Source organism: Protomyctophum bolini, assembly GCF_963924005.1.
Source record: "Protomyctophum bolini genome assembly, chromosome: 13".
Lineage (NCBI taxonomy): Eukaryota > Metazoa > Chordata > Actinopteri > Myctophiformes > Myctophidae > Protomyctophum > Protomyctophum bolini.
The window spans coordinates 40,556,558-40,572,977 of NC_137874.1; the positions used below are offsets into that span (position 1 = coordinate 40,556,558).

General features: G+C 41.9%; 1 protein-coding gene across 1 annotated transcript in view; it reads left to right on the forward strand.

Moving 5' to 3' along the window:
* Nucleotides 1-8,892: 8,892 nt before the first annotated feature.
* The window catches only part of map7d2a (MAP7 domain containing 2a), a gene marked incomplete at both ends in the record, with an annotated part of 57,091 nt that continues 49,563 nt past the window's right edge, over nt 8,893-16,420 (forward strand). The window contains 3 exons of the mRNA XM_080781208.1: nt 8,893-8,983; nt 13,933-14,028; nt 15,647-15,724. Of these exons, the coding sequence (XP_080637334.1) occupies nt 8,893-8,983; nt 13,933-14,028; nt 15,647-15,724 (265 nt within the window). The remainder of the gene's footprint in view (nt 8,984-13,932; nt 14,029-15,646; nt 15,725-16,420) is intronic.

A 16,420-nucleotide genomic window follows, 5' to 3' on the forward strand; every position in this document is an offset into this window, starting at 1 on the left:
TTTCTTTGCATAATAAACATTGGGATTCAAATACGGAACTTCCTGTTTGTTCATCTCACTTTAACGGCAGAGTTTCTTCAGGGTTCATTTTGAGGCAGCCTACCTTTAATTGACTAGTATTCATAATGGAAGTAATGTAAGATTGTCTTAAATTCAGTTTCTACTGAGATTAGATCCTGAGCTCATAACCGCATAAATGTTAATAAATATAATACTGGCTAGAATGATGATGATGCTGCGACACCTTTTAAGTAATGAGAAGAGAACATTAATGCCCTTTTTTTCCCCCCACACCCTCCATGCGCTCGTTGTGTATGTTTTACAATTGGCTTCTTTTTGGTAAACATTTCACTGATTATTTTTAAGACATGGTTCTTTGATCATAAAAGGAGAGGTCGCACAACTCGTAGTCGCGCTGAAAATTCTTTATTTTAAAATGACCAATGTTTGGGCAGAAGATGCCTTCTTCAGGGTCTGACCAGGACAGACGGGTAAGATGAGAGTCACAGTGAAGAGACGAGAGTCCGCACACAGGTGTTTGCTTTTTATTCAATACGCCATAAATAAGACACAACGTTTGGGCCGTGAAACGGCCTTCATCAGGTGATAATCGGCAGTATGTGTGACAACTCCCTTTTAAACCCAGTCGTCACATCACGTGACTGATGACGACTGCATGGGCAGGTGATTCACTAACACCAATAAGTGACATATGACAATAAATATGAACATGAATGACCACCACAGCAAGCAAGTTTACAATAAGGCAACACAGTTTCAAAAGAACAGTTTAAATAAAACTAGCTGTTTTTTTTTTTGTTGCTTGTTACGGACTGTTTTAGTGTGTTTTTAATACATTTTTTAAATATTAACATCACCAACTTTACCTAACTAAATGTGTTTACCGTGATGAAATGGGGTTAAGCTTGCTATACAGAAAAATGCAATTTCTTATTTCCATGGAGACCCTGTCCCACATTGTGGCGGAAATTGCGGAAATTGAAATTGCGGAAATGGGAATTGCGAAATTGTGGAAATTGCGAAATTGTGGAATTGCGGAAATTGGGGAAATGGTAATTGTGGAAATTGCGGAATTGCAGAAATTGCGGAAATTTGCAGAAAAGGAAATTGCGGAAATGGAAAACTAGTTGGTTTTCAGTTGTAAATATTGTCCTGCAAGATGTGTTTTAAGCATGTTAAAATAACATGAGCAATATCCCCTAGGACACAGTATATAAGTCGGCCATACCACCCATCACCAAAATTTGCATTTAAAAAAAAGTGACATTGATTGATTGAAATTTGTATTTCACAGTATGGATCACTTCACCACTTTTCAACCTATCTTCATATAATTGGTCCTCCTAATACTAATGTTCATGATAAAATGTCACTTTATTTATTTATTTTGTCTCCCGAAGGAGAAATGTGTCTTGGATCCCAAGGACTAGCCGCAATTTGCAAATCTAGATTTATTTTATAATGGGATGAATGTAGAGTTGCAATACCCTCCATTGACTCCCCACTCATCCAATTTGGTTTGCGATCTGCTTGTCTTAAACGACATTAAACTCACCAACATTGCAGCTGTATAGTCCAAGCTTGAATTATCCTCTTTCCATCTGCCGAGCTTGTTTTTCATAAAAATCCACCGTAGAGATGTTATGAGCTACTTTCTGTCAAGACATCCTCTGCATGTGATTATTTTTTGCGTTGCAGTGCAGTTTGGAAGCACTCGTTTTTGTTAACGAGTTGCGCTGCTGCCTCCTGAATTATGTGCAAATTCGAAACCGGTGGTACGCAGGGCCGTTCAGTGACATACGACGAGTGCTTCCAAACTCCAGCACCTGCACAGAATTTCCTCACAGAAAGCAGCTCATAACATCTCTACAGTGGATTTTTATGAAAAACAAGCTCGGCAGATTGAAAGAGGATCATTCAAGCTTGGACTACAGCTGCAATGTTGGTGAGTTTAACGTCGTTTAAGACAAGCAGATCGCAAACCAAATTGGATGAGATATAAAAACATCTAGAGTTGCAAATTGCGGCTACCCAAGGACCAGCCCTGCAGCATACAGATACAATACAAGACAAGACAAGACAACAAAGGCATACAGTGACCCGTACAACATTTAAATACCGTATTTCTTCTTAAACTATATATTTTAATATATATATATTTTTTGCATTGCAAATGTTTGTTCAGGAATAGAAAGCCTGCAGATTCTATTATCCTATGAGACACAGATAGAGTAGGGAAAAAAACGTATTTTATCATGATCATTAGTGAGGACCAATTATAATATGAAGATACTAGGTTGAACATGGAAGTGGTCCTTTCAGAACATATTTAGACATGTACAGAGAGGTTTAGTAACAACATGATGAGGCCTATATGGTTGAATATGACATCAAGGCATTTAATAGGTACATAATAATAAGTTGCTAACTTAACTTCTGTGTTCTATCCTTCAAATGAACATTTTGGAATGGATAGACTGGGTCACTGGGAGAGAGAGAGAGAGAGCTCGGCCTCTGTGCTCGGTGCGGCAGCGCAGCGACACCCGCTGGCTGCTGGGAGCAGGTGCACAGCACACTGGCATTATTGAATTGGAATGACGTCGGTCCGCGTAGCCCGCAGTCACTCGGGAGTCGGTTAACATCAACAGACAACAACAGTACATCACGGCATTACAATAATAATAAGTCAAGGCAACCTACACTATAGCAGTAGTTATGTACTATTTGACTGATTAGTGGTCATCACTGACCAGACGTGTTGTTATTGATTAGCAGAGCGCTTTCAGCTTGTGCAGAATCACCATCACAGCTCTCTCTCTCTCTCTCTCTCTCTCTCTCTCTCTCTCTCTCTCTCTCATCATCACAGCCTCCCTATCTCTCCCTCTCTCTCTCTCTCTCTCTCTCTCTCTCTCTCTCTCTCTCTCTCATCATCATCACAGCCTCCCTATCTCTCTCTCTCTCTCTCTCTCTCTCTCTCTCTCTCTCTCTCTCTCTCTCTCTCTCTCTCTCTCTCTCTCTCTCTCTCATATCATCACAGCCTCCCTATCTCTCTCTCTCCTCCTCATCATCACAGCCCCCCCCCCTCTCTCTCTCCACGCCCACCCTCCTTCCCAGAGAAGCAGCATCAACATCAATCCATCCAGATCCCAGTTCACTCCAAGTCGCACAACAATATATCCTCCAGTCAGTCAGTCAGTCTTCTAGCTCTCGTTAATCCATCCAGGGCAGCAAACAAGAAAGATGACCTTCAAAATATCCTAGTAGAAAGGTTCTCGTTGTGCTATCGCGTCAGCTATAAGGGACATGGACGGATGCGCGCATTGATTTAGGGAGGATAATATCCCCAATATACCTGTTCGATATCGGGCCGCGTTTCTTTGGGATCGCCGGTGTCTCTGTCTCTCTGCAGGGTGAGCTGGTGACAGCAGTTTGGCTGTCCATTATAAACACAGCTGATCGATACTAAACAGCGATGGCGAAGACAGTGCTTTCACCGTCTCATGTGCTCACAGGTAAGAAAGAAACAATTAAGAACCGTCATCATGGTCTCTGAAAGAAGCACAGCGTGTAATTGGTCTTCGTGTGTCGTTGCTTTGAGGGAATAGCTTTTCTTTCTGTGGTGGTGGTGATGATGATGATGGCACATTCATTCTATGACGCAACTCATATTGATGTAGCTTAGCTTATAGCTACCAGGTTGTCTCTCTGTATGCCATGGGGACAGTCCATTCAATTCAAAGGAGCTTTACTGGCATGGGAAAACATACGTTTTTCTTTTACATTGCCAAAGCAAGTGTCAAAATATAAAATTAGTTGAAAATGGGTAAAGTATATATACAGTTGGAGGGGGTGCATTCATTCAGTTGGGCAGCTTTTCTCTCTCTCTCTCTCTCTCTCTCTCTCAAGAAGAACCTGTAATTGTTTTCACAGGATGCTCATATTGCATTATTAGGCAACCAATATTTGGAAGTAATATAATAAGATTACTAGGCTATGTAATGTGCTGAATTGAAGACCCACATTTTGTTGCCTGTACATTTACCTTGGCTGTGTTGATTGTTAGTTTAAATTGTAGTGTGTGCGTGTGTGTGTGTGTGTGTGTGTGTGTGTGTGTGTGTGTGTGTGTGTGTGGGGTATGGTTTCCATAAGTAACTCCATCAGGCCTTTCTGTTGGTTTGGCCACAGCTGTATATGTCTTGTCATCTGTGTTCAATAATTTGATGTTTGAGTTGGATGTGATCAGACAGTATCAGTAATGGGCTGGCATGGGGCCATTATTACATAATGTTCCTTCCACACAGTCATTACTTGTGCCCCTGACTGTAAATTGAGGACATGTTCTATTCTAGACGAGAGAGAGAGAGAGAGAGAGAGAGCGCACTCCTGTCAGGACAAAACATGCACGGATTAGGATGCTGCACTTCTTACCCTCGTCATGGAACAGGGCTCTAGGCAGTGTTTATCTCATGGGTTAAATAAATATATTTGAAGATTTTGAACTGGGGAGTTGTGGGGACAAACCCCCCCCCCCCCAAAAAAAAATAAAATAAATAATCATAATTTGAACTGGGGAGTTGTGGGGACAACAACCCCCTGATTATGAGAATTGTAGGAGTTGAGGAATTGCATTTTGGTTTGAACCGGTTCCACAGATAAATCTTGGCAGAAAATGGCAGATCTACAAGCTCACGATGCTTTGTGTTGTTGTGAGCTTGTAGTAGTGGTAGATCATCTATTCTCAAAGGATTTGCCTCTTTCTCATATTCGTTAGCCACTGTTTGACCCGCATTATGATAGTATCATTGATTTGTTCAGTTGATTTAGTTAATTTTCACTTGACTTGACACCACCCGAAATATCACGTGACTCGTGACTCGCGACTTGCGTGAGCTTGTAGATCGGTTATTTTCGGCGAAGAGCTTTGTTTGGCGTAGAGAGGGAAATGCTAGCAGGCCTACAGAACCCTGTCCTAGTGTCCTATAGTACCCTGTCCTACAGAACCCTGTCCTATAGAACCCTGTCCTATAGAACCCTGTCCTATAGTACCCTGTCCTATAGAACCCTGTCCTATAGAACCCTGTCCTATAGAACCCTGTCCTATAGTACCCTGTCCTATAGAACCCTGTCCTATAGAACCCTGTCCTATAGTACCCTGTCCTATAGTACCCTGTCCTATAGAACCCTGTCCTATAGAACCCTGTCCTATAGAACCCTGTCCTATAGTACCCTGTCCTATAGAACCCTGTCCTATAGAACCCTGGAGACAGAGATGCCTCCAGGCCTACAGAACCCTGTGGGGACAGAGATGGTTTGGTTTGTAAAGGAGTGATGATGCTAGTTGTTTTAGACCGGGGCTCAAAAGAAAACAGACAGGATTCAGAGATTACAATAATAGAGGGTATGCTATGCATACATTGAGTGGCAAAGTGAGTTTATTGTAGTTTAACATTGTTTAGTGTAATCAGATCAGACTTTTCTGTGTGGATGACTGGGCCGTCAAGGCCAGAAAGTAGCTTTTTGCCACTCAGTAGGCGTTCCCACATAACTTGAGGGTGTGATGATGACATCAACCATGTCGCACCACACACACAGCCTCTATAGGTCATGAAGAATATAGTTAAATCCCTGTTACTGTACACGGTTCAATGTTTTATTCATTATTTCAGCATGTGTTGTGTACTGCAGGGATATTTCTGATCATCCCACCCCATTTAATGAAACTTTTTAAACCAGACATGCTATATCCTTGAAAATGAAAAGGAGGCCATAGTAGTGCCACCCTGACCGAGAGGACTTAGTGGAGTGCCACGGAAGTGTGGCCAGTCGATGACGTCGGTTAGGATCAAACCTTTTCATGTCAGATGCACATGTAGGACCGTTTGGTCTATACGGACAGTGTGACACATGTAGGACCGTTTGGCCTATGGACAGTGTAGGACCGTTTGGCCTATACCAGGGCTGGGCAACTTTGACGATGGAGAGGGCCACTATATTTCCACACTCACTCCCTAGGGCCACATACCGTATTACTGTCGTAGCAAAAATAGCCGATCTACAAGCTCAAAACGAGTCGCAGCGCGACGCGCTTTGAGCTTGTAGATCGGCTATTTGTGCTATATTCAAATTTAAATCTTGAATTAATTTTTGCTCTTTTTGAATTGGAATCCTGAAAATTAACATTTTTATGTCATTTCAAATGCCTTTAATTATACTTTTGTTGAAGCAATGAGCTACTAACTGGATTATAAACATAAAAAATTATGTTGACAAGTTGTCAGCAAGTGCCATATTTCATAATAATGTATATTCTGACCAAAAGCATATTGATTCTAATCTATTATAACATTCCAAATCATGCTGTTGTCATGTGCTGGATCTCTGCTTTGTTCCATGCTTTTGTCATATTCATTCATTAAAAAAAAAAAATAATAATAATAATAATAATAATATCGAAAGGACATTGAGGATGCACCGATTGTGTTGTCAAGATACAGTACAGTACAATTCAAATTTAAATGTACACAAATTCTCCCTTCCAGAAAAAAACTAAAACAATCAAAAGCACAAATAAAATTAAACAAAAACTAAAAACTTGTGGGTGTCTTCAATTAGGGGTTTAAAGTGAATGTTATAACAGAATAGATCTTTAGCCAGTGAGCTGTAGGTCATACTTGGGGCCCAGAGGCCATCTGGAGTGAGAGTGGAAAAATAGTGACCCTCTCCATCGTCAAAGTTGTAGCCTACTCTGGGTATTGAGTACAGAGCATATCCCTCTTGAACTGTTGACTGATTTCAAGGAGTATACAGCCGGGGTTCGATCCCCGCCCGGGTCATACCAAAGACTGTAAAAATGGGACCCAGTGCCTCCCTGCTTGGCACTCGGCATCAAGGGTTGGATTGAGGGGTAAGTCCCTGTGACATGCTAGCGTCATGTCCAGGGGGTGTACTTGTACATCAAGCTGCCTCACGCTACAGAAACAGGAGATAGACTCCTGCCCTACGGGCCTCATGGCTACAGAAACAGGAGATAGGCTCCTGTCCTATGGGCCTCATGGCTCGGCAAGGCTACTTACTTACAGCCAGTAGTTCTCAAACCTTTGCATATCAAGGACCCCTAAATTGACACTTATTTTAGCCCGCGGACCGCCCATTTGAAAAGATATGCCAGGGACCCCCATGTTGAGAATATTTGTTACGGCTCTAGAAGTGATTCCCAGTTTGACATGCATTAGGGCTACGGACCTAATGGCATTTCTATCTCAGTCTGGGACCCTAATTTATACAGTAAAATCAATGTTAATTTAACTCTCTGAGAGTGTACAAATGTAACCAAATGGTACCCGCATTTGGTTCCATTCGTACACTCTCAGAGTTAGAGACCCAGATAAGGGTCCATTTGGTTAATAACTTAAATTTAGCTGAGGCCCCTTGGAACTGCCCCCAGGACCCCTGAGGGTCCCCGGATCCCACTTTGAGAACCACTGGTTTACTAGCCTCGGTCCCAGGCTTACTTATCTGCCCTGGTCACAACCTAAGGCAGAGAATCTATCGGCGGTTGTATCCTCCGGAACAGCCGTCAAATGTACTGTATTTCCCCACGGATACGATATTTTCCCGACCCAATCACAACACTTGTTTCATTCGCGGAGAGAATGTAAACTGATTTGTAAAGCATCAACGATTTCACTTCCGCTAAAAATCCCGCAACTTCAGCTGATGGTCCTTTCAGCTTAGGTCTTGCCCAGGGTGGTGGTTTACAGTATGTAATGACGTCCGTCCGTCCGTCTGTCCGTCCGTCCGTCTGTGTGTCTGTCTGTGACCTACATATCCTGGAATGCTATGACATTCACGGTGCACAATCAGGTGTGCTCCCAAGAGGACGTAACCCGTTCGTTTTGGTGACCTGAATACCTTTCCTTTGGCACCACCACCAGCAAGTACCAAAAATATTCAAAAAAAAGTGGGGAGATGTTTAACGATTTGATTATTTTTGGGGGCTCCCCAGATTATTTTGGATTATTTTGTAAACAAAAGAAAAAAAACGTATTTTGTTGTTCTTTTCTTTTTGTGGCTGGAAAATGGAAATGAAGAGTTTACATATTATTACACATTCCTTAATGATTATATCTGGTTTCAGTATTTATTCATGATGTATTTTCTCTATTTTAAGGTTATTGTAGCGGTCAATTTTTATTGGGGGGGGCGGGGGGTGCAGGTTACATATTTTCAGATGGGGGTCGGTGGCCAATTACAGTAACATATATTCCTGGGGTCCTTGACGTGAAATAGTTTGAAAACCACACTGACATAGAAACATAGAATACAGTATAGGTTTCAGAAAACCGTCAAAATTTAGAAGACATTTTAGGTCTAATTGGGTTAACAACTGAAATCAAAATTCCATAATATTACTATTACAGGACAGGTATGTTTTCAGTATTTTTTTCTCTCCTGATGTGTATTTCATTGTGGATTAACCCATTCTGAACGGGAACCCATTTTTGTGTCAGCATCATGTTATGCTTTAGCTATTGAAAAATAGCAGATCTACAAGCTCATAGCGCGCCACCGAGTGGCGCGCTACGAGCTTGTAGGTCTGCTATTTTTTGAAAAATCGAAGAACGACTGACATTGTTAGAATCTGATCTCAGGTCAGAATGGGTCAATCAGACCAGTGTGTGTCCTAGCGGAAACCTCGTATGAATCTGATCTCAGGTCAGAATGGGTTAAATGCGTCATATATTGCTCTAGGTATTGTAATACTAGGAGCCTGTTTCTTCTGCGTATAGACCTGCATTCCCTGAGCTCTCTCTCTCTCTCTCTCTCTCTCTCTCTCTGTCTTTCTTTGCTGTCTCCGCTATAGCCGAAGGAATGACCTCATCAGCACCTCTGCTTGCTGATAAAAGATCTCCCAGTAATGGCCAGAACTCGCCGGCCCGAGCTCCCTCCACCGGGAAAACCAGTAAGGAAGGATTGTGCGCACGCACGCACGCACGCATGCAGGCGTGCGTCTTTTTATCTTTCCCCCTTGCCTCACACTTTATCCCACTTTATCTTAAGCCTTTTATTTTTTCACTTATTGTCTGTGGTAAATTCATTCTTTCATACTGACTTCAGCAGCTCTGCATGCACAGCACTTCGTTTCACTCGCGGGAAAAAGGGCAGATCTACAAGCTCACAGCTTGTAGCTCATCTACAAGATCACAGCTTGTAGATCTGGTGTTTTTCACGTCCATTTTGATCGGAGTTATTCCATAATCGTCTCTGTGTGGTGGAAACCTCATATGTCCGAAACTGTTACTTTCCAGGATTCGAATTAATTTATTTTTTAGCTAAAACAGCTATAGCAGATCTACAAGCTCTAAACGCATCAGTATGCACTGCATTTTGAGCTTGCAGATCTTCTACTTTTGGTGGTTCTGTGTGATGCTCTAGTCTAGTATGATCACGTAGGGCACCGTTCTTTTACGAAAATGTTAGAATAATGGAGATGGCAATAACATATTCATGTTGTGGCATATTCACATATCACATCTTAACCCATTTTGGGCGGGGAACCCCTTTTGGTCTTAGCATTATGTTATGCTTTAGCCATTGAAAAATAGCAGATCTACAAGCTCATAGCGTGCCACCGAGTGGCGCGCTACGAGCTTGTAGGTCTGCTATTTTTTGAAAAATCGAAGAACGACTGACATAGTAAACATTAGCTTTTTCAGAAAACTGTCAGGATGTAGTCGAAGACATTTTTAGAATCTGATCTCAGGTCAGTATAGCTGCAGCCGACACCATAACAAAGCGTGGCACACAGCACAGAATCTGATCTCGGGTCAGTATAGCTGCAGCCGACACCATAACAAAGCGTGGCACAGCACAGCACAGCACAGCACAGCACAGCACAGCGTGACAATAAAGAGGCCTTCAGCATGCACTACATTGTGTGCTTTGACCAAGGACACCATCCCATTCCCCAGCAGCTCCTCTGCATATCCCCCCCCATCATGCCTGCAGTGTGTCCGTCCTTGCCTTGGTGGGGGCTTTTTTTCTCCTTTTTGCAACGCAGTAGTTTCAACCTCATTAGAGTGCAGCCTCATGTTGAGTCCAGAGTTCTCTACGCTCTCTCTCTCTCTCGTGTCCCTCTCACTGTACACACACTGTACACACACCGTACACACACCGTACACACACCGTAGTACACACACTGTATGGCAGGCTGCTTGGCTGCTGATTCGATGGCTTTCTGTCAAGTAGTACTGTAGTGTATATACTTAGGCCTATTTGTCTATCTGCGTCAGACAGACAGGGTGGCAGTAATTCTGATATCTGTAGTGTACTGATGGTGATACTGTAGTGTATAGGCTTATATATCTATCTGCGTCAGACAGACAGGGTAGCAGTAATTCTGATATCTGTAGTGTACTGATGGTGATACTGTAGTGTATAGGCTTATATGTCTATCTGCGTCAGACAGACAGGGTAGCAGTAATTCTGATATCTGTAGTGTACTGATTGTGATGTAGTGTATAGGCTTATATGTCTATCTGCGTCAGACAGACAGGGTAGCAGTAATTCTGATATCTGTAGTGTACTGAGGGTGATACTGTATAGGCTTATATGTCTATCTGCGTCAGACAGACAGGGTAGCAGTAATTCTGATATCTGTAGTGTACTGAGGGTGATACTGTATAGTGTATAGCTAGGCTTATATGTCTATCTGCGTCAGACAGACAGGGTAGCAGTAATTCTGATATCTGTAGTGTACTGATGGTGATACTGTAGTGTATAGGCTTATATGTCTATCTGCGTCAGACAGACAGGGTAGCAGTAATTCTGATATCTGTAGTGTACTGATGGTGATACTGTAGTGTATAGGCTTATATGTCTATCTGCGTCAGACAGACAGGGTAGCAGTAATTCTGATATCTGTAGTGTACTGATGGTGATACTGTAGTGTACTGTATATAGGCTTATATATCTATCTGCGTCAGACAGACAGGGTAGCAGTAATTCTGATATCTCTATTTTTTTTGCTCCCGATCCCATTCCGATCGTTTGATTTTGAGACATACCAATCTTTCCCGGTCCGATCTTTTATATTTGTATTGAACACTTATACCATATCACAACAGCAAATATCCTAATGAAAGGCAACACAACAGACTATAGACTAGAGTCACATACAATTATTGACAGGCAAAATGTGACTATACTTTTATTAGAATGACTGTCATCATTGTGGAGTTTTTTTTCTTTCTATGAAAGCATGGAATCATAGGAAAATAATTATGTATTGGTTAAAGGACCACTTCACCACTTTTCAACCTATCTTCATATAATAGGTCCTCACTAATAATCATGAATAAATGGCGCAATTTATTTCTACTCGGTCTGTGTCTCATAGGAGGGCTGTGGGCAGTTCAGGAACCGTCTTCCAGTGACATCATCGATGTGGAATACAAGCTAATAAAAACAGCAGGCTTTCTAGTCCTGAAAAGTTGCAATGCGAAAATGGAAGCAAGCCATCGTTCTCACGATAATGAAAATCTAAACATTTTTGTAAAAAAATCTTGTTTAAAAAATTATCTGCCTAATGATGATGTCACTGCCCACAACCCTCCTATGAGACACAGACTGAGTAGAAAAGAATCGTGTCATTTTATCATGATTATTAGTGAGGACCTATTATATGAAGATAGGTTGAAAAGTGGTGAAGTGGTCCTTTAAATAGAGTCAATACAGTTCTACAGCTTATGGAACTGAAGTCAAGTTAAAACATTCACACCTCAGTCTTTGTTTGATGATCTCTGACTGTCTGGGACCAGAAGGAAAACAACTAGCATAAACACAACAGTCTTTATGATCTCTGTCTGGGACCAGAACAGTGTTGTTTTTGGCAGCAAATTTCTATTTTAGTTTAGTCATAGTCTTTGGACTGAAATTACATTTAGTTTTAGTAAATAGTTGCTAACTTTTAGTAGACAGTAAATGTTCTACAAGCTGAACTAGTTTTGTGTTAACGTGTCAGCGTAGCTTAAATAGTTGTGGTGTCAATTAAGGTGTGGCACTGTACTTGAGAAAACTATTCAATGGAAACATACCTGAGATTCAAAACGGATAATTAAGTACATGATGAGTGATGAGTGAAAGTCATTTTTAAAGGATTTAAAGGAATGCAGTGTCAATCAGAGCTGAGGAGGAGGTCTGAGGATCAAGGGTTTCCATGAATTATGCTTGTTGAGTGGTGTTATGATTTAGTTTTAAGTGTAATTTGACACTTTCTAACAATTTACTTGTCCATTTCTGCCCTCTTTAACAATGATGTCATGCCATGTTCTTTTCCAATGTGGTCATACAGTTGACTTGACTCACACATACCATGGCAAATGTGGTACCAGTACAATACCTGCAATCCAATCCAATACCACAAATCTCCTGCAACATATTAATGAGCATGTCACCCTGACACTATATATTTAAAATTGTGAATATTAAAAAAAAAATATATATATACGGACATACGAACAACGTTCACTGCAGTTCACTGTGTTGAAAGTATATAGACTAGACGCCAGTAGTGTCACTGCTGTAACTTGCTGTGGGGTGAACTATGGGTAGCATTATAGTGTATATATACACGACTATACGTTGTCCTGTGTGATGTCCTCATGGTGTCCTGTGTGTTGTCCTCATGGTGTCCTGTGTGTTGTCCTCATGGTGTCCTGTGTGTTGTCCTCATGGTGTCCTGTGTGTTGTCCTCATGGTGTCCTGTGTGTTGTCCTCATGATGTCCTGTGTGTTGTCCTCATGGTGTCCTGTGTGTTGTCCTCATGGTGTCCTGTGTGTTGTCCTCATGGTGTCCTGTGTGTTGTCCTCATGATGTCCTGTGTGTTGTCCTCATGGTGTCCTGTGTGTTGTCCTCATGGTGTCCTGTGTGTTGTCCTCATGGTGTCCTGTGTGTTGTCCTCATGATGTCCTGTGTGTTGTCCTCATGGTGTCCTGTGTGTTGTCCTCATGGTGTCCTGTGTGTTGTCCTCATGGTGTCCTGTGTGTTGTCCTCATGGTGTCCTGTGTATTGTCCTCATGGTGTCCTGTGTGTTGTCCTCATGGTGTCCTGTGTGTTGTCCTCATGATGTCCTGTGTGTTGTCCTCATGGTGTCCTGTGTGTTGTCCTCATGGTGTCCTGTGTGGTGTGTTGTCCTCATGGTGTCCTGTGTGTTGTCCTCATGGTGTCCTGTGTGTTGTCCTCATGGTGTCCTGTGTGTTGTCCTCATGGCGTCCTGTGTGTTGTCCTCATGGCGTCCTGTGTGTTGTCCTCATGGCGTCCTGTGTGTTGTCCTCATGGCGTCCTGTGTGTTGTCCTCATGGTGTCCTGTGTGTTGTCCTCATGGTGTCCTGTGTGTTGTCCTCATGGCGTCCTGTGTGTTGTCCTCATGGTGTCCTGTGTGTTGTCCTCATGGTGTCCTGTGTGTTGTCCTCACGGTGTCCTGTGTGTTGTCCTCACGGTGTCCTGTGTGTTGTCCTCATGGTGTCCTGTGTGTTGTCCTCATGGTGTCCTGTGTGTTGTCCTCATGGCGTCCTGTGTGTTGTCCTCATGGTGTCCTGTGTGTTGTCCTCATGGTGTCCTGTGTGTTGTCCTCATGGTGTCCTGTGTGTTGTCCTCATGGTGTCCTGTGTGTTGTCCTCATGGTGTCCTGTGTGTTGTCCTCATGGTGTCCTGTGTGTTGTCCTCATGGCGTCCTGTGTGTTGTCCTCATGGTGTCCTGTGTGTTGTCCTCATGGTGTCCTGTGTGTTGTCCTCATGGTGTCCTGTGTGTTGTCCTCATGGTGTCCTGTGTGTTGTCCTCATGATGTCCTGTGTGTTGTCCTCATGGTGTCCTGTGTGTTGTCCTCATGGTGTCCTGTGTGTTGTCCTCAGCTCCGTCCAGCACAGAGAAGAAGCCTCTGATAAATGGCCTCCCGTCTCCTCTACATGTGGCCAACGGCAGCTCACACAACCACAACAACCACACAGGTAAACCATGTAAGTCTCATTTACTGTTAGCTTTCACACGCACGCGCACGCGCAACACACGACACACAACATCACAAACAACCACACAGGTAAACCATGTACTGTTAGCGCACACACCGCATCACCCTCAACTGAAAACATATCGGTACCATTCTAAAAGATGAGTTTTTTTTTTTTTTTACACACATTTTTAACCTATTAACCTTAACACGAAATCTAATTTCCACCCCACCTTTTTGTCTTTTTCTGTAAACCCTGTGATGTGACAATAAATCTGATTCTGATGCGAGGTCTATGAAGTCAGTTGTTTATAGAAAACTCTCGTGATGTAGAAGACATTTTTTAGAATCTGATCTCAGGTTAAAATGAATGAATGAATTAATGAAAAAAAGGTTTTCAGGACAACTCTAATGAATAAGACTAAGAATAAGGAGTCTTCTAAACGGCTAGACTCCTCCAGAGAGACATGCCATAAACCATATCTCTCTCTATGTTTTGCATCGTCGGGTGTACTGTACTGTACACATTTGATGGCACAGCCATGATGGCAGCATACTGTACATTTCTGCATTTCACAGGATCATCAAGGGGTTTTTCTTTCCCACACCACTATATACTGTATTATACATCATTCTTTTCACATCAGACAAATGGTGTGACTGTCCCAGAATGGGAGACAGTGTCTTCACTTATAAATATAAGTAATATTAAATATGTTATTTTGTGCGCAACGTTTATGATCATACTGTTAATGTTAAAAGGTTATATATCTCAAGGTAAAGATGCGCCCTAAGCAAGGGAGTCACATGATCAGAGTGTCACGTCATTCACATGACGTCACCTGTCGGTAAGGGGTCAGAGGTTGAACTGAGATCCTGGAGAGAAGTTGGATGTTTTGGGAACGTCAGAGAGAGAGAGAGACAATTAACCCATTCTGACCTGAGATCAGATTCATACGAGGTTTCCACTGGACAACACACTGGTCTGATTAACCCATTCTGACCTGAGATCATATTCTAAAAATGTCAGTCCTTCTTTGATTTTTCAAAAATAGCAGACCTACAAGCTCGTGAGCTTGTATTTTAAATAGCTAAAGCACGACATAAGCCCAGATTGGGTTATAGTGCATCTGCACATGGTTCAAAGGCGCACACGGTACATATATTCTTTATTATGTGTTTTTTTTTATTGTTGTGTATTGCTTTAAATGTGGAACTGCAGACTTTATTGACAAGTTGGACTCGCATGTGTGGACTCTCTCTAACTAGAGGACTCTGCTTCCTTTGTGTATGGACTGAAAAACCTGAACAAAATGTCTTTGTTTCTTTATTATAGTTTTCACGGTGTCTTGGTGACTGTCAAGAGGAGTATCACCCTAAATAAAACAAAAATATGACATCTGTATTATGATGCGTTGGACATTCCAACGAACCTGTACAGCTACAAATGGTATTTAGGTTTAAAAATCGGCAAAGACGTTAAGTTAAGCAAGTTGAGTTACAATTTTGGTTATACTGCCGCAGTATTTGTTTAGGTATGAGGAAATAATATACAAAATAAATGTCTGTAAAGAATGATCGGTTTGTCTTTGTGTTTTTTTTTTGTATGTATCTTTCAGACGTGGAAGGCTACATGAAGACAGACGACAGAATGCGTTTAGCCAAAGAACGGCGTGAGGAGAGAGAGAGGAGTCTGGGTAAGAGAGACCATCTTTAATGAATCAATCCTGAACACAAACAGCAGGAAAACAAAGTCAGAGAATATCCTTTACAAACATGTTCTTGGGACTACGTAGTTTCTTTAACAATTACATTTGAGGCATTTAGCCAACGTTCTGATTGATATAGACTGACATTTCTATTTTGCACAGTTAGCAGAATGGGTATACAGTTCAAGGAAGTACACAGCAATACAAAATCTACTAAGAGTATATAACAAACAACTAAGACGTGTTTACATAAGGGTCCTCCATTTTTCAATTAATCAGAACAAGACATACAAATAAACACTTCTATGCAAAATATTATATAAAATTAAAATAAAGAAAATAAACCATCAAATACACCAGTGTTTCCCCTATACAGTATGCCAGGGGAATTCAAACATTGTGTGGCCAACACACAATCATGACCAGCCACCACAGTATGATTATTGTTGTGGATTGTTGTAAAAAAGGCAAATATAACACAGAAGAAGACTGCAAAAATCCCCAAACATTTCATGTGTGTGTGTGTGTGTGTGTGTGCGTGTGCGTGTGCGTGTGCGTGTGCGTGTGTGTGTCGTGCACGGGCCATGCACGAGCATGCATATGCGTGAAAGCTCCCTCCTAGAGAAAACACTGTACATGGTTATAGAAAACACTGTACATGGTTATAGAAAACACTGTACATGG